Source organism: Triturus cristatus, chromosome 7 (genome assembly GCF_964204655.1).
Source record: "Triturus cristatus chromosome 7, aTriCri1.1, whole genome shotgun sequence".
Lineage (NCBI taxonomy): Eukaryota > Metazoa > Chordata > Amphibia > Caudata > Salamandridae > Triturus > Triturus cristatus.
Window position 1 is genome coordinate 1,289,477,436 of NC_140590.1, and position 19,189 is coordinate 1,289,496,624.

The following is a 19,189-nucleotide window of genomic DNA, read 5'->3' on the forward strand; positions in this document are numbered from 1 at the left end:
CTAAAGGTAAGGGTCAAGTTTCTCAGGGAACTGATCCTGCCCCTTGGGAAGTAACTGCCCCAGAAGTGGACAGGCCTGGCCTGCCCACCTCTCTGATGGCAGGGGATCCTTCCAAGGTGGTACCCAGTCTGGAGCAGGTATCCTGCCCCTCTCTACCCTGCCTCAGTCAGCCCAGGGCTGCAGAGGTCAGGGAGGTCAGTGGACCCTTAATGGGCCCCTGTCCAGAGGAATCCCCTCATCAGCAGATTAGGGACACCCAGCAGAGTAGTTTCAGCCTGGTGAATATTCCTCTACAAACTGAGGGATCCCCCTTACCCCTAGGTATAGGTACCCCTCAAATGGATGTTGTTGAGCACAGGGAAACCTGGGGCATAGTTGCCCCAAACCTTCCAGTGCCCTCCACTATTCCAGCCAAAGGGATCCAACCCCCAGCTGTAGGCAGCCAGAGGTTGACCCTTAGGGCCAGATATGACACAGTCATGGGCAGAAAGGCTTCTATAGTGGCCAGTGATCTGAGGAGGTTGAGACCAACCCAAGTAGGGACTCACTTCCAGACTCAGACACCCCACCAGCCCACCTCTGACCCAAAAACCAATACAGGTAATTTCCCTAGACTTTGGAGAAACTCTAGAACCCCTTAGGGTAGGATTTCCCAAGTGGACCATGAGACAGGGAGCAACCATGCTAGTGCAGGTTCTTCCTTATATGGCCACTCAGGAAATAAAGGCTTATCTGGACAAGGTTAGCCTTATCTCCTTTCGTTTGTGGGGGGGTTATGTAGGAGAGTGGAATCTGACTAATGGTTGCCCCCAGCTTTTTGCCTGGTATTTGAGTGGTTTTTGACTAGTCTGGCTGGGATCCTGCTATCCAGGACCCCAGCCTATCTGCTTTCTCCCTAAAACTGATGTGAGTACTCTAGGTACAAACCTAATTGAATGCTGGGCATGCCCTACCAGTCCCTTGTAGATGGTACCCTAGGTGCCCAGGGCATGGGTCCCCCAGTAGGCCTACCAGGGCTGCAGCACTTATTGTGCCACCCTGGGACAGCCATACAAACTGACACCACCAGACCACTACTGTAGTCTGGGTAAGGTGGTGCTAGCACCCCTTACAGGGATATAGGTACCCTATATCCCACCCCATTACAACACATATACTCTCATAGGTCACCCCTGTAGCAGGCCTTGGTAATCCTACAGGGCAGGGTGCTGAGGTATGTGTGAGGGGGGACCCCTACATGAGTAGGGCCTCTCTGCAACCTTCGTAAAATCGTTACTGGGTTGTTTGTAGTGTAGCCATACCATATACTCTTAACCGCATTATAAGTCTATTGCGATATCGCGATAACTTGAGAATGGCTACACAGAACCATGTCGTGTTTGATGTCAAACATGTAGGAATCATATCCCCAGTCCAGCCATGGGCATGAGGGTACGATTCCCCCTTGCTAGAAGGGCGATATGGGAAAAGCGGTAGAATTTAGACACCAATTTAAAAGTTTCACAAAATGGCTACTGCCCGCCACCTACACGACCCTGGCTGGCTGTTTCTGGGGAAAACCCCAGCCTCGCCAGCTGGACAATGGGGCTCCTGTGGCAGGGAGGTGCTAGCATCTCCCCAGACAGGATAATGTGGATTAGAACAGGGTGGGTGCACCAAATGTCCTTTCAGAGTTGCACGTACGCAGCTGTAGAGACCTAATTCTGCATACACCGCTTGGAACTGGTTCAGGGGCATCCTGCCCCTCGCCCAGGCGGGAAACACACAAAGAGGAGAGGGTGTAGCCACCTTTTCCCGCCTCACCAGCCATTGGTGGACACTACTCTGGACACTCCCCTAATCTTGGGGATAAAGGTGAATAACGTGGCCCCAGAGCCTCAGATTAATTTGGAACTTTACAGAACCGACCTTCGACGAGCTGCTGCCCAGCTGACTGAAGAAATCTCCCTTGGGATAAAGGAGTTATCCCCCTGCTTGGCAGGCACCTGAAACACTGCAAGTGACCCGGTTGGAACTTCGCTGCTCTCATGAACTTCGGCGACTTCCAGAACTCTTGAGGTGGGTTTCCAGCGCATCCCAGAGGCCAGTGAGTGTGCTCAACGAGTTTGGGCACCGTGGACCACGTGGGTGCTGAGATCCCCAATACCCCGAGACCCCGGCCACCTCTTGCATAGCACACGACCCTGACCAGTGGGGAAGTTGTGCTTTGGCCCGTTCACGAGCCAACCACTCTACACCAATTGTGCCAAAGACCAGCGCCCTAGCCCCCTCCGGTGGCCCGTGGGTGCCCTTTTACGCACGCCAAATTGCCGCCTCCCGCGGTCCCTTGTCTCTCGACTTGTGGGCCCTAGCGGAGGTCTATCTTTGAAAACAAGAGTTCCCCTGGTTGCTCCAGGCCTGCTCTACAGTCTCCTCGAAGGAGACCTCTCCCAGACCTCGTGGGTCTGCACTGTAGCTGATTTGTTTATTCTTCGTGGATTGCGGTTGCCAAGGCTTGGTGGATCCAATCCGGACACTAACACCGCAGCGACCCACATCCGACGTGGGACAGTCGCCCTCCAGAAGCTGGCCTTCCTTGAAGCCTCCTGGAGCCCGTGGCTGCAGATCCAAGCAACAGCACCTCTCACCTGAAGCACCCGACATCGAAGGGCTCTTTGCTTTGAGCCTCCTGGTCACTTTGCCGTGACCCAGACTCTGTCCCCTCTGCTTTCAGGTTCTTCTCTACATTCTTCACATCTTTGATCTTCACGGCATCATCGACGCTTTTGGCTAGCAGAACTTTCGACTATTTTCCCATTGAAAATCAGCCCGCGACCCGACAGCAGAAACGACCTATGCAGCCGGCTTCCCTGGGGCAGGTAACAGTGGTATCTCGGTACTCTCGGGGTTGTGGGCATCTCAAAAGCTTAAGTCTAAAGTGTTAACTTTGTACTCCTGCTAGAAGTATTTTTAATCTGTTTATTTCAAACCGCGACATTCTCCATAGGCTAACATTGAGATCCCGATAGCAGCTCTTTGCACTGCACGCGTCTCCCGTGGGTCCCCTTCCTCATAACTGTGGGTGGATTCTGAAGGGGCAAGCGATCCTGATTGCCCTAGGCATCGCCTGTAGAATTGTCGTGGTTCTTGTACCACTATTTTAGTATATGGTTTGGTCCCTCCCTGGGGCCCATTGATTTCTGTGCTATTTATTGTGTTTATAAATGCTTGTTTGAAGTGTAACTTTGCCACTAGTCACATAAAGCGACTGTGGGATTCTGTCTAGAATAAATACATATATTTTATATATATACCTGTGTGGGCTACTCTTTCATTTGGTTATTCAAGAGGTTATTATGGTAAAACAATAAGCTTAACACTCCTTCAAGACTTTGCCTGAAGGCTGCTCTCCACAGCTACCACTAGGATAGCTTTCTTTAAAGGTTGTCTTAAACCTATCATCAATAAGAGTCGAATTGGACTGGTGCAAGGTGTCCCTATAACTAGGAACAGCATATGCCAGGCCAACTTCTCACATGTAACATAACTCGTCTTTTCTGGCAAGCCGATAAATCTGGGGTGCACAACAAAGGTCCAGGAGAGCTGCAAAGATGCCCCCCTTTCAAGCTAACCACGAGATACATTTACAAACCATGAATGCCAATGAACATCATTTGCAACGACATTTCGCTTTCTCTTACATTCTTAATACTCGGATCATCCACTTTTTCCAGTCAGCTCACCCCCCTCTTCACATTACAATTTCAAGACCACTCAGGAATATGTTGCAGCAGTTTTCGAAAGCTGGTGGCCGGTTGAATTGAAGTACATACGTAGTTAGTAAAATAAAATGCACCTTACTTCAAATAAAAAAAAGGATAGTACATGGCGCCAGTGACTATGCGAGTGAGCAAGAGTTAGAATGCTGATGTTCTCCTGTCTGCAAAGTAAGTGTGAACGCACTCTTGCAAGAGCGAATGAAAGGGTTGTCTGGGAAGGGCACAAATAGCGCTTAGGTGGAATGTTTTCGTCATGCTTCAAAGAGAATGATAAGGCAAGCGTTGAATAGATGGCGACGCCGATAACAAGGACATTTCCTGCAGCGCAAAGTAGATGTAAATGTGACAGCATGTGTCTGAAAGCACAGACTGCGTTGCTTTAGGCGGCGAATTTTACCTAACAAAAGATGGTCCATAGGCACTTTGGCAACACTTGCTTAGACGCTATGAAACCGCCAGGCTGCAGCACGTGTTTGCACCAAAGCCCGGGGGCACCGCTGTCACCACACCCGCCGCCGACAGCACACACGCCCAGGTGCGCAGACACACGCCAGGCTCTTGGCCTGCAGAATCTGGAGGGGAGGAATGCGATGTGGTATGGGAATCAGCAGAGCAAGAAAAAGCAAAACTAATCCAGACAACAGAGAAAAGGCGCGTCAAATTCATCTAAAATGCTCCCTAACACGATCTACGAGGAGGCGGGTTCAAAGTGCACTGGGTGAGAGCGCCCAAGTGCAGCTTACATGTAACAAGCGGCAGTGAAAGCGATCGCTTTTTCGTTGCTATGACAACGAAAGCATCACAAGATGGCGTCGGACTGTCCACAGTCCGTAGGGACTCGCGCATGCTGTCTGCTTTGGACAGATGGCGAGAGCAGCCATCTTTGTCCATCCAGGCGCGCGCATGAGCCCACGGGGAGAATTGATTCCAAAAGGTCCTCTCTGGCGAGGGCAGCGCATGTGCTGCTTTCGCCAGGCAAGACTTAAAAATGGCTCAAAGGCACAAATAGTCTGTTTGCATTTGTGTAAGCTTGTGTGCTTGTTAGCACATAAAAATACTTAATGCCTTTGCCAATGTCTCTTTAGTGTATTCTGCAAGCATCTTTTTCCGAACAGTCTATTTCCGTGCAGCAAGACCAAACAGACCTTGACAAAGACAATTTTTGACCTTTCGATAGGCAAAAGCATTTTCTGATGCTTCACGAAACAATACAAAACGTGTAAAATATGTCACGAGCAGTGCAGGCTGCACACACACACAAACCAAGAGATACAAAATAAACTAACAGTGCACACTTCACTCACTCAGACAATAGGTAGTGCCTGGCAGTAACTGGACAGGCTTCCTTTTCATGCAAGATCTAAAATATAGCATGCACACCAGTAGTTCAAGGCCCCTTACCTACACAGAAAAGATATTACACATGGAGCTGTTCAGCAATGTTCCCTCTGTGTCTTTGCATTATGTTCCTGTGCCATGTTCCCTGAAAAAAAAACTTATCCTGTCTGCAAACTGCTTTAATTGACGGGAAAGCTTGTCTCTATGTAGTGCTCTAACGAGTCACAACATTAACCTAACGGAGCTCCGTTCGCTGTATGTGCAGCTGATGAAAGTACAGTAATTCAGTCAAATAATATACATTTAAGTAGATCACAAAAAGTAAACAGAAATTGCTTTCTTACTTTTATTCATATCAAAACAATCAAAACGAATCATTATTTAATTGTTTCAGAATGATTAATACAACATGAAGATTAAATCAATTAATGAAAACAGCACCAAGATACAGAGTATCGATATATCTGATCTCACACTTCCAGACATACCACACTCATACTACTAACAGTTAACAAATTCTGAAAATAACACAAAAAATAGATAACATTTGGAAGATCATCCTTATACAATATTCAGGGCACAACCCAGGATAAGAAATCTGCTTATGCAAAGTTGAATCGGTCTGTGTCTTTAACTGATATCTATAACAATGTGATATTATTCACAATATAGCTGTTTTGACACATTAGGGATTTGTCAGTATCCTGAGATAATACAATTCTGAGTGGCTTATATGAATTATTGCTATGAAAAGCATATTGTATAATGTTTCTGTTTGAGGTGGTCTCCACAGTGTGCGCCAACGCATGTTTCGGTATTGACCTATTAGAGAGGTCGCACCTTCTTCGGGGCGCTAGAAACGGAGGAGAATCAGTGTCTTGGTGTGAAACAGTAGACACATTCTAAAAGTAAAGAATGATAAATAAGGTAGTGAGCGGAGGGACTAGGCTCATGTAATAACAAGCATTGGCATAGCCAATAGGTCTCGCCTTTGGACCTTATAAGTGTTTAGCAATGCAACAGTTGCATAACTAAATACTTATAAGGTCCCAAAAGCGAGACCTATTGGCTATGCCAAGCGGCCGCGAAAGTGAATGTAATCGTGGCAAAGCGCGGTGCGCGCGCCCGCGCACATGCACTGTAGCTCTAGGCTGGCCTGGTAGCACTTTTTGGAGCCCTCTCAATAAGTCTCGCCACACCAGCGCATGCGCTGGGTCAGGCGAGACCTCATAAACAGACTAATGGACTAAGCAATAGACAAAGGAAAGGGGGAAGAGTAGAAAAACGCTCGTGACCGTGCTACTAGTTTAATAGGTGCAGAAAATGCCAAGGGTGTCCAGTATGGAACATAGGATAGAACCCCATCTTACCGGTGAACCGAGTGATGACAAGTGAAGTACAAACATGCACCATGCGTTCCCCTCTATATGTGGCTGCGTGGATAACAGTTGCTAGACAGCAAGGGATGTGAGTGAATAAAAGCTATTGAACCAGTTATGCCAGAGGATAGCTGCATACACGAAGGGTATGCAGGTCACCGTGGGTGCGGGCATATGAGGGGCACTGTTGTATTAATCATTGTGACACAATTATATAATGCTTAGATTTGATTGTTTTGATACGAATAAAAATAAGAACGCAATTTATGTTTACTTTTTGTGATCTACTTGAATGTATATTATTTGGCTTGAATGACTGTACTTTCATCAATGCACATACAGTGATCAGAGCTCCGTTAGGATCATGCTGACACTCGTTAGAGCACTACTTAGAGACACGTTTTTCCGTCAATTAAAGCAGTATGCAGACAGGATAACTTTTTTCTTCAGTGTACTATATTCCCCGGATTTCCTGCCTGCATATTTTCCTCCCAGGGGCCCTCTCTTTTCTATATCCTGTGCCATGTTCCATTTATATTAAGATGAGATAAAAACATTGCACTAAACCTGCACAACAATAAATATGCGTAACTAAAGCTTTTTACTTTTTGGCTAGTTGTAGACTTTTAGAATGTATCATTCAATAAATTGAGTATCTGATATAAAGTATGTGGTCGATTTGTCAAAAAGTCCTTGCATTTTGTTGTGTATCCTTCCGCTTTAAAAGAAGTGTTTCCATTACAATGTGTGGACAGCAGAGTAGTCATTCCTTGCAGTGGGGGTGCATGGGTCCTCCTCATACAAATGACGGACCTGCTAACGTGCCAAGGTTGATGGACCACTGAGACACAATATAAGGTGAAAGATGCTCTTGGTGGAAGAGCTCCTATCTGGCAACACACACAGACACCGTCACAGGGCGGGAGTGGGTAAAGCTTGGAACCCCCGCCCTATTGATCCCCATGTGGTACTTATTCTGCATGTGGGAGGGAAACCTGTCCTGTTCATCCCATTGTTCTGTGGGATGGGAAACTTGCACGAATGCTGATCTGTCTCTCCCTGAGGACGGCAGCTGGCACTAGGGATTCATAGGTATTAGTAGTTGTTCTGTGTTCAAGAGAGGATAGCACTACTGGCGCCCGCGCTGTAACAGGCATGTGAGGCAGAAATGCTTAAACTGTGGATGCTTTTTGGGACTTTTTTCTGGAGGACCGGATATTTTCACCACTGACACAGAGAAGTGCAAGGGTATGGGTGATTCTGTCATACTTCTGCAGACCTTTAATTCAGCTGCCACCGTAAGTAACATAGCATATCATGTGTTGAGGTGAGCCCTTCTGCTGCTACACCACATACTCTTAATGAACAAGTTACTTACTTTCGGTGATGATGTCTCTGCAAGAGACATCATATATTAGTTATAGATTCCTTACCTTAGAATTTCCCCAGGCGTCAGACTGGCTCCTGGGAATGTTTCTTTAGCAATACCCCTGCGCGTCTAGGTGGCGACGGTCAACTCTGCATCCGTCATTGGTGTCATGGTCGCAGGTTGATGTTGCGGTGCCTACTTAAACACCGCTTCTGCGCGCTGACATCAGTCCTGACATGACTTTCCATGCCAGAAGCTCAGAGCCATGAAAAACACCGACCACTGGTGCACCACACTAGGGTCCTTTAAGGGTGTCCCTAACCCTAGAAGACAGTTCGCAGAGCGGGGAGGAAGGGTGTGGTGATATGCAATCTATAACTAATATATGTCTCTTACAGATACATCATTACGGAAGGTAAGTAACTTGTTCATCTGAAAGAGACTATTAGTTATAGATTCCTTAACTTAGAATAGATACCCCAGCAATACCATCCCTGGAGAAGGGTCTGCGAACCAAGTTCCCACCAGAAAATCCTGGAGGACAGAACGGGCAAAGTAGCTGTCCCTCCAGACTTGACTATCTAGGCAGTAACAATGTCTGATAAACGTGTGCATAGAAGCCCACATGGCCACCCAGCAGATATCGATGAGTGGAACTACGCGCGACAAAGCAGTGGTGACTGCAGTAGCTCTAGTGGAATGAGCGCCCAGCCCCACTGGAAGATCCTTTTTATCCAAAGTTTAACAAATCTTGATACAAAGGTCCACACATCGAGAGATGGTACACTTCTAAAGAGTTCGACCTTTTTTGGCACCCACATAGCCATCGAAGAGTTGATCGTCAACCTTGAAATCTTTTGTGCGGTCAAGGTAGAAGGACAGCGCATGTTTTGGGTCCAGATGGTGGAGTCTCTCCTCCTCCTTGGAAGGGTGCGGAGGCGGGAGAAAGGTGGGCAGAGTAATAGTCTTCCCGATGTGAAAGGGAATGACTACTTTAGGCAAGAGAGAGGAACTCGTTCGGAGCACCACCTTGTCGGATGGACTGAAAGGAAAGGAGGCTTAGAAGAAAGTGCCTGAAGTTCACTCACTCTGTGAGCTGAGGTGATGGGTGTCTGTAGAGTAAGAAGCCTGTGAGGATAGTTGTGAAGAGGCTCGAAGGGAGCATACATAAGATAAGTCAAGACAAGGTTTAAGTCCCACTGAGGCATTATGAAAAGAGATTGAGAAAAGAGGTTAATAATTTAAAGAAACTACTTACATTAGGGGACTGAAACAAAGAGAGCTGATCTGGCTGCCGAAGAAAAACCTAAATGGCTGCCAAGTAGCCTTTAAGAGTGCCCAGAGCAGAGCCCTGCTGGGCCAAAGAAAGAACGAATAAAAGAAACTCAGAAAGAAGGGTAGAATGGGGATTCACAGCCTTTGCTGTGCACCATGCCACAAACTTATGCCATCGACAGGCTAATACCAACTTAGTGGAGGGACACCTGGCTGCCAAGATGACATTACAGACTTCAGGAGGCAGGTCAAAAGCTGTCAACTGCCACTGCTCACTCTCCACACAAGGAGGTGGAAGCTGGACAGGTTTGGGTGAAGGACCGTCTCCTGCTGCTGGCGACAGAAGATCCTCACGAAGGGGCAGTCTGATCGGAGGATCGATGGCCATGCTCAGGAGCTCGGGGTACCATACTCTTCGTGCCCAGTCCGGCACCACAAGAATGACTTGAGCCCGGTCGGGCCTGATCTTCTTCAGCACTCGGGGCAGAAGTGGTAAAGGCGGGAAGGCGTACAGGAGGCCGCAACTCCATTCACGACGAAAAGCGTCGCCGAGCGAGTGCCGCCTTGCAAACTCTAACGTGCAGAACTGCTGACATTGGGTGTTCTCTTCAGTGGCGAACAGATCTAACCAAGGCTCTCCCCACTGCTGAAAGAGACCTTGCACCACCTCTGAGTGAAGACGCCATTCGTGATCCACCAGACACCGAGGGCAGAATTTGTCTGCCCTGGCGTTCAGAGAACCCCCTAGGTGTTGCACCACCAGGGTTATGCCCTGATGTTCCATCCATGTCTATAGGCGAAGAGCCTCTTGACAAAGGGTCCACGACTCCACCCCGCCCTTGTTTGTGGCAGTACCAAATGGTGGTGTCTGTAAACACCAGCACTGCCTTCCCCTTGAGGGAGGGAAGGAATGCCTACAGCGCCAAGCGAATCACCCAGAGCTCAACAGGTTGATATGGAGACCGGACTCCGCCGGAGACCAGACTTCTTTGATCTCCACCTCCCCCCAATTGGCTGCCCCATCCCAGGAGTGATGCATCGGTCACCACTGTAACGTCTGGTTGGGGAAGGGACAGGGATCTACCTCTGACCCAATCCTGGTTCGTTAACCACCACTGCAGTTGTTGTGCAGTCTCCTCCGAGATCTGGACGTAGTCGGAAAGATTCCCCTGATGCTACGCCCACTGGAACTTCAGGTCCCACTGCAGAACCCAAATCTGCCATCTGGCTTGATCTGCCAGCAGGATGCAGGAGTCCATGAGGCCCAGCAGCCTCAGGGTCATTCTCACCGAAATCCGGGATAGAGGCTGAAACGTGGGTATCATAGCCCAATATCCCTAACCCGTTTGGGAGGATAAGCCGAAACTGAACTGTGTCCAGAAAATCTCTGATGAAAAGGAGCAACTTAGAGGGAGTCAGGTGTTATTTCGACACGTTGATAGTGAACCCTAGCATATGCAGGAGGTTCACCAGAGTCTGGAGGTGGGAGACGACCACCTGGGGCGAGCCTGCCTTTAACAGCCAGTCGTCGAGATAAGGGAAGACTGGACCCACTGATCTGCACAGATGAGCTGCGACCACCGCCATCACTTTCGTGAACACCTGAGGAGCACTGGTAAGGCCGAAAGGGAGCACGGTGAACTGAAAATGCTTGTAGCCTACCGTGAACCGTAGGTAACGCTTGTGGACTGGCAGGACGGGGATATGAAAAAAGACGTACTGCAAGTCCAACACTACCATCCAGTCTCCAGGGACGCAGGCAGAAAGGACCTGAACCAAGGTTAGCATTTTGAACTTCTCCTTCCGGAGGAAGCGGTTGAGGGCCATGAGGTCTAAGATAGGACGCAGGCCTTTTTGTTCTTCTTGGGCACCAGAAAGTAGCGGGAAAAGCAACCACGACCTACTTCTGGCGCAGGCACCCTCTCGATAGCTCCCTTGGCCCAGAGAGCTGAAACTTCCTGACGGAAAAGCACCAATTGATTCTCCGACATGCGATCGAGAGACGGTGGCATGAAGAGAGGGGTAGTCTTGAAGGGGAAGGAGTAGCCCTTTCGGACGGTCTGCAAAACCCACCTGTCTGACGTGATGGATTTCCAGTGGGAGAGGTGATGGCAAATCTTGCCACCCACTTGCCGCTGATGTCCCTGAAAGGAAAGACTAGGAGGGTTTGGAGGCTGCTGCTGCGGGGGGGGGGGGAGGGTGGTTCCCAGACCTGCGTCGCTGGGTCCCACGACTGCGGCCATGCAGAGGCTTGGCAGCTTGAGTGGGCCGGTGGCTGGACTGGGTCAGACGTGGTGGGGTGCCCCTTCCAGCCACGAAAGGCAGACTGTGGGGGGCGGGAGGACGCCGCAAGGCCTAAGGATCTGGCCGTAGCCCAAGAATCCTTAAAACGTTTAAGCGCCGAGTCCACCTTGTCACCAAACAGGCGATGGCCATTGAAGGGCATGTCCAGCAAAGTTGCCTGGACATCCCCCGTAAAACCAGACGTCCTCAGCCAGGCGTAGTGCCGAAGGGCTTCCGACATGGCAATCGTTCTGCCCAGAGAGTTGGCGGTGTCCAGTCCACAGCAGATTGTGAATTTTACTGCATCTCTCCCATCCGCCACTGCCTGTAGGAGACTGAGGCAGCACCTGCGCAACCGTATCTAGACTGTATGGGTATAGCGGCCCAAGAGGCATGCGGTATTAATGGCCCACAGCCCTAAAGCTGGAGGAAGAGAACATACGCTTCCCAAGGTGATCCAGCTTCTTGGACTCCCTATCCGGGGGTGCGGAAGGGAATGTGCCCTTGAACAAAGAGGCTTGGACCACCAAGATCTCGGGGGAAGGGTGTTGGGAGAGGAAAATGGGATTGCCCGTAGCCGGGCGGGGGCGGCAGGCAATTGTCCGTTCCACAGGCGCCTCTGTGCTGGTCCTGGACCAGATGCCAGAAGGATGTCTGTGAGGGCTTCATTAAAGGGCAAGAGGGGTTCAGAGGAAGTTGCCACAGGTTGAAGCACCTCTGTCAGGAGGTTAGTCCTGACTGCCGCCTTAGGGAGCTCCAGGCCCAAGACCTCGGCTGCCCTACGCACCACCACTGCATAGGACTCTCCCTCCTCCATAGCCACGGTAGGTTGAGAGAGCATTCCAAGGTCTGGTAAGGTATCCAGACCACTGGCTTCACCCAATTTCTCTCTCCAGTCCGGCTCTTCCAGCTGGTCCGCTGAAGGGTCCAGTGACCCCTCCCATTCCTCACCACCAACCTCAGGGCGATAGGGAACACCTGGGATGAACAAGGGAATAAAAGTACCCTCCGGCGTCTGATTCGACGTCGGCTGACGTGGATCCATCTGCAGGTCCATCTTGGAGATGAGGACAGCGTCGGCCGGGGGCAAGGCCAACGCTGAAGACGCCGTCACCAGGATCGGCACCGGGGAAGGTCGAGTAAGTCGACCGGCATCAATCCAGATCTAGGCCTGGGTACATGGGGACCCTCCAGGGCCGAAGCCGCCGGCATCGAAGGCCCCCAAATGGCTCCGCGGACCCCAAAGGCGCACTAGTGGAGTCGGGGGGCTGAGATGGAGTGGAGGGCTTGGTAAAATGCGCAAAGCTGGGCAGGGGACGCTCCGGCTCCTGGAAACGGAAAGAGGCGCGGAGTCGTCCCTGAATCAGGCATCGGAGACAGAGCCTTAGAGCGACGATGCTCCGGTTCCCGCGTCGCGTCAGCCGACCTACAGAGAGAAGACAAAGAACAACGGTGTTTCTTCCCCTTCTTCTTGTGCTTCGACTTGCTCAATGAGTGCGAAGACTTTGACAAGGTGTGATGGCTCCGCGACCAGTCTTGAGACCTTCCCCTTGAGTGAGACCGGGAGCGACGCAGAATCAACTGCCGGCCTCCAAAAGCTTTCAGGACCACTCCAGCAAAGACTTCGGATCAATGGCCCGACAGTCAGAGCACAACTTCGGGTCGTGGTCGCGCTCCAGGCACCAGAGGCACACGAGGTGCAGATCCGTGCCGTGACGGGCATCATTTTGTAACTGGAGTCACAAGGCATGAATCCGGTGCGACGATAGATCATCCCTCGCGCACGAGGAGTCGAAAAAAGACATCGACAAAAGTCAAAAAAGTTTAGTCAAAAAGTGACCAAGGGGCAAGCTCTCTCCAGATCTGCGCTAGGCTGGCGTGGAAAAAGAGAGAACTGATGTCAGCACGCTGGGGCGGCATCTAAGTAGGCACCGCGACGTCATCCCGGCGACGGACACGGAGTTCACTGACGCCACCTACCGACTCACAGGGGTATTGATGAAGAAAAATTCTCCGGATCCAGTCTGTCACCTGGGGGGAATTCTAGTGTAAGGAATCTATAACTAATAGCTTCTTTCAGATAAGATATACACACACACCTTGAAGCTTGCAAGACATTTAACGGTATCTCTAGGCCAGACCTAAAAATGACTAACTAGTATTTTGTTTCTTTATTTTCTAAAAGTATTTAGCAGCTGCTGTATTTTGTGGCAGCCTCAGTCCCTATCTTCTTCGTTCATGTTCTTTAGATTGGTAAGGGGTTTGTTTTGTGGTTTCTACACTGATTTCCTCATTGGTCGCACCAGTTATTTCTGTTTTGGGGTGTAGTTCAGTGGTGTATTTTGTGAATTTCCTGTACGGTGAGGGGCTCATGTCCTTCTAACCTTGCCTCTTCTCCTCCTCTACCGGGCTGTTTAAGAAGTGTGTATTTTGTGTATTCCTCCAATTGTACAGCATAACCTTAGTCCCTCCCCCAATCGTGTTCTGGAGAATACTTGATAGTGTATTTATTTTATTCTTCCCTTTCCATGGTTTTGAGCCACTATTCCTCAGTCCACAGTCCTCACTCCCTCTTCTCTCATTTTAGGGACATGGTTCTCATCGTCCATGGATTTCCTTCAGACATCGCTGCCCTACGGGTGAGGAGGCTGCTTTTCATGTCTGTATTCTTAGCTTCCTTGAATGTAGCTTCTACATAAGATGAATTATTATTCGAATGGATACTTCTAACCACAGTTTCTTCATGTTTGAATATTACCTAGGCATCAGGCTGGATCTGGAAAATCTTCAGCAGCACCACTACATACCAGTAGGTAGCACCGTGCAGCTCCGGGCCAAAATTGTTCCGCTCTGGAAGTGACATGCAGAACCGCTCATAAGCGCCATTAATGCGTGTCGATGTCATTTCTTTTCTTTCCGCACCACCAGACGCGAATCCGGAGTTGCCCTCACCTCTTCACAAGGCTACTTTCTCAAAATGTAACTTTAAATACCAGTGTGCAAGGGAAAATGTCACTCCCTAAAACCACAGGGTTCAAACCTTGTAGACACTGTTACAAGCAAATGGCTGTGACAGATCCCCACCAGATTTGCCTTAGGTGCTTTAGGTCGGATTACAACTCCAAGACCTACAGCAACTGTGCATTAATAAATCCCAGGGGCATCATGGACCATGAGGCAAAGCTGCATGTCACCAAGCACTGTAAGACTCCACACGGTCAATGTTAAAAGGAACTTCCCATTGCCGCTCCCGAAGTTGTTACTTGCGGCATATTTTCATCATGGTCAAAGTCCTCGGGTAAGTTAAAAATGAACCATAAGGCGTCCAAGTGGGGTTTGGCATTCTTAGATGCGAGGGCATAAATACACCTCTTGGTCTTGCCCCCAAACTTGATTTCCTTTGCAGCCGATTCCAACTTTCATCATGTGGCAATGCAAGTTTCCTTCCGGGTCCCTTGGTGACACCAAAGCAAATCCACAAAATCCATGAAGCTATGCTACTCTTTTGGCTCTTTGCCAGCTCCCTCTGGCACAGCTCTGGGTCCTAAGCAACCATTAGGACCTCCAACTCGGTGTGCCCTCATTGCCAGTGGGAGCCTCTGGTCCCATTGCGGGCCACAACTCTCTCCAGACCCTGGAGCATCGAGGACGATAAAGCGCAACCAATCGTCCTCTGTGAATCCAAGCTGACTCCACTTCAACTTCAACCAAGGCTGCACCCTGATCCCACTGGGTCCACAGCTTTCTGGCAACCAATCAGATTTTGATACTCTGCTCTTGCGTCAAGGTAGGGCCCAGATCATCCCTGATCTCCACCTGGGCCGGATACTGAAGAAAGTGCCTTCTTCACAGTGGTGATCTGAAGGGCAGCTGAGGTTCTTAACCTCAATTGGCCACTATAGAGGTGAAAAACTAATGTTCTCACCGAAGTTCTCCATCCCAAACAGACTACTACAGAGCCCCTGCTGCCTTTTTAGTGAGGTGCTCAAAGCCACATTCATGAGTGCCAGTAAATAAGCTAATAGCAAGCAGCACCCGTCCAGCCCCAGGTGACCCCGCTTTCCTAATGCAGCATCCCATTCTAGAAAGGTTGGTGGTGCACATATCCATAATCAGGATCAACCCCTATGCCTTCCCTGCCAGCCCACCTGATAGAGAGCTTGAAGCACCTCAAAACCTTTAGCAAACTTATGTTCTCTTGCATTATGGTCCGTCTACGCCAGCTGCCTATTGGGCTGTCGTACTCATACCTTTTGGGGTTTTGTTGCTTACATACTATCTGCTGTACTGGAAGACTTGCACTCCACAATTACACAAGCCATTCAGTATGACCACAATGCGGTAAAATTCACAATTTACGGTGGGTTGGACACAACCAATTGCCTTAGTCGGGCAATTTACACAAACGTAACTTTTAGGAAACATGCCTGCATGAAGTCTACGGACTTCTCCAGGTATGTCCAATCTACCCTAACTCAGCCCTCAGTATCTTCTGCTACAACACCTCAGTTTCAGCAGCAGTTTTGCCACCTCAATGGCTATGATAGGGGCTTTCAGTACTGACAGCACGGTAGACTCTACAGCCTTTTTGTTACTGAGGCAGCGGTACCCACAGACAACGTGGACAACAGTGGCAGTGAAAAGACCGACCCTCTGTTACCCCTGCTGCCACAGCCACAAAACCTCTAGTGTGCCCTTCCAGGCACCATCACTTAGGACAAGTGGATCTTGCCAGCAGGGTTACGCGTTCCCTTTTTTTTCATCCCGCCTTACTTCCCACCACCCACTCAGTGGCTGACAGCGAACCATCTGTCACTTTTGCATTTAGAAGTGTTGGCCCTTTTATCTAAAGCAGCCATAGAGAAGGTTCTTGCCCCGGAAGTAAGAAATAGGTGTTTCACCTGCTGCTTCCTTGTGCCGAAGTAGGACGGAGGCCTTCGTCCTATTTTAGAACTTCTCCCTCTCAACACCTTCTTGTGGAAGGACAAATTCAAGATGCTTACTCTAGCCCATGTCTAGTCTGCCCCGACCCTGGAGATTGGATGATAATGTTGGACCTGCAGGACACTTATTTCCACATCCCTAACACTATCTGCGGTTCACTGTGGGGCAGGATCACTTTTGGTTTGCTGTGCTCCCCTTTGGCCTCACCAGTGCCCTTCAAGTGTTCACAAAAGTGATGACCGAAGTTGCAGAGCATCTTGGGAGGTCAGGAGTTCCAGTCTTTCCCAAACTAGATGAATGGCTGCTGAAGATGGGCAGTTTTCTTCATTGTCATTACATTGTGTGTGCGCGCGAGCTCCAAGCCCGCTCTGTCATTCCGCCATTCACAACTTAATTTCCAGACAACTTGGGGCTGATTATGATTTTGGTGGTCTGATGGACCGCCAAACCCACTTTGGCAATGTGGCAACTACTGCATCGGCAGACCAACAGCTGTATTATGATAATGGCAGTTGGACTACCATAGGACCGCTGATACCGCAAGTGATCCGTGATCCCTTGCAGTCTTGCAGCGGTTTGAGACCACAATATGCTGTTGGTGCAGCTGCTGCACTGCCAAGCATATTATGAGTTTCCTCACTGCCCTCCTTTTCATGGTGGTGAGCCCGCAATGAAAAGGGTGGCAGTGAGGAAACTAAGGTGGCCCTACAGGGCCCCATGGTGCCACAGTTCACAGGGGTGCAATCAAGGGGGACATGGTGTGCCCCTCTGTCTTTCTTCACTCCAAGTTCCTTCACGGCCTGGACTTTACAGTCTATGCTGTACTGGAACGTGCTGTGGCGGTCCCATGGAGCTTCCTTTCTTAGGCTTTTTATGAGCCTTTCAAAGGCAGTGCCGTGGGCCAGCCGCCGCAGAACCTCCCTGCCTGGATTACAATTTGTAATCCGGCGCCGGGCAGTGATGGAGTTTGGCAGTGTGGGAGTGGGGCTGTGGTGTCCCTCCCCACTCCGCCAAACTCATTATCAGGCCCTAGTCTTTAAGACTTGAAGCCTTCTTTCTCTCGAAAGTGGGACTCCTTTCCATGTCAGGCAAAGCATCATCCTCCCGGCATTCTTTGCTGTGTCTCATCCCTCTAAGGAGCAGGAAAAAGTCCATCATTTAGCACTTAAAAGAGCCCTTGGTTTTTACAATGATCATACCAAAGCCCGTCAAGTGGATTTTCAGCTCTTTGTTGGGTTCATGGTAGTGAAAACAAGCATTTGCAATGCAATAGGTGTCACATTTACGAGAATTTGAGCTATTGGCATTGTAAATGAAAATGCCTTTTATTAATGTGTTGCTTTTAAAACAGATAAAAAGCATTGTCATTTACAATGCCGATAGCTTAAACTCTCGCAAATGCTATGGGTGCCCATGCTATAATTTTTTTTTTAAAGCTTTAGGAGAGAGCTATTAGAGTAAATAGTGCCCGGAAGCTGTAATTAAAGCCTACCGAGTAACAACACATGAGACGGGGGTGTCGCCATGGGAGGTTACAAAATGAGTAAAGGCAGTACTAAGGAGGGACTTAGCATATTGACCAATGAACAGCCACAGTTCTCAATGGACAATGACACAAGCCTATGAAAAATATGGGCGGAGAGTGGGCGGAGCGTCAAATCCCTACCTGAATACAGCATGCATCGCAGAGCAGCGCATGCACTGCCCACCCTCGACCTAAACAGGCACAGCAGTGGAGGAGAGAACTATCTCTTGCTGGATCATGGTTTGTGTCATAATCTACTACACATTGGCCAAGAACCATCCCTTGGAAAGCTTACAGGGTCATTCCATCTGAGGCAAGGCTGCTACCATGGCATTGGCACAAGGTGTGCCTGTTCTGGATATTTGCCTGTCTGCTACGTGGACGTCCTTTTATACATTCAGAAAGCACTACTGCCTGGATAACCAGGTCCCTTGAGAAGGGCACTTTGCCCAGTTGGTCTTGCAGGACCTTTTGGCCTTGGGTTGTTCACAGACCGACCACCTGCTTTGGTATCTATTCAAAAGGTGAGGAATCTGCAGTTAGAAGTATCCAACAGAAGAACATGTTACTTACGTTTAATAACGGTTTTCCTGGTGGATACTATATCTACCTGCAGATTCTTCATCGATCCTCCCTATTCTGTGAACTGGGCTCCTTTTCGCCATATAAAATGGTCCCAAGTCTAGAGCTCTGCACACTAATCACAGCCATTCTACTAATGGCTCTCTCCCTGGGAGCACAGACAGCCTAGAAAGAAACAATGGTAGCATGCACGCGTAACGCTTATATGCGTCTCCTCATATCAATTCCTGAGCGTGACTGTGTTGGCACGGAGCTGCACGACTCCACCTACCGGTGAGCAGGGGTACTATTAAAGATTTCAGAATCCAGTCTGATGCCTGGGGATTATTAAAAAGGTGAGGAATCTGCAGTTAGAGTATCCACTAGAAAGAGCGTTACCAAAAGTAATTTTTTCTTTGTGCTTGTAAATTCTCTTTCTGCCAATATTATTGTCCCCTCTTTCCTAGTGTTTTTCCTTTTCTCACTCTGCCCCGTGATAAGCTGGAATGGTCATTTCTGGACACTCTTTAATTAGACATATATCCTCATGTGCCAAAATCCAAGGTAATCTGAATCCAAGATTGCCTAGTCTTGATCCTATCTCTCTCCTCTTTCTTCGCCCTACACTTCCCGTCTTTAAATCTCACCTTTGCAGGATCTTTTTTTAATCTATATTTGCTTCCATTGTCACTGTTTCCCTACCTTTATCATCCTCCTTCTTTTCCCCTTTTCTGCTTTCCTCTCTCTTGCTCTGGGT

The 19,189-nt window shown here is 49.2% G+C and overlaps 1 protein-coding gene across 2 annotated transcripts in view; it reads left to right on the forward strand.

The window, feature by feature from the left end:
- LOC146811909 (structure-specific endonuclease subunit slx1-like) overlaps positions 1 to 19,189 on the forward strand; it is a 279,754-nt gene that overhangs the window by 131,683 nt on the left and 128,882 nt on the right. For both annotated transcript variants that reach the window (XM_085618865.1, XM_085618866.1), the window contains one exon: positions 13,990 to 14,041. In XM_085618865.1, coding sequence (XP_085474991.1) covers positions 13,990 to 14,041 — 52 coding nt within the window. The remainder of the gene's footprint in view (positions 1 to 13,989; positions 14,042 to 19,189) is intronic.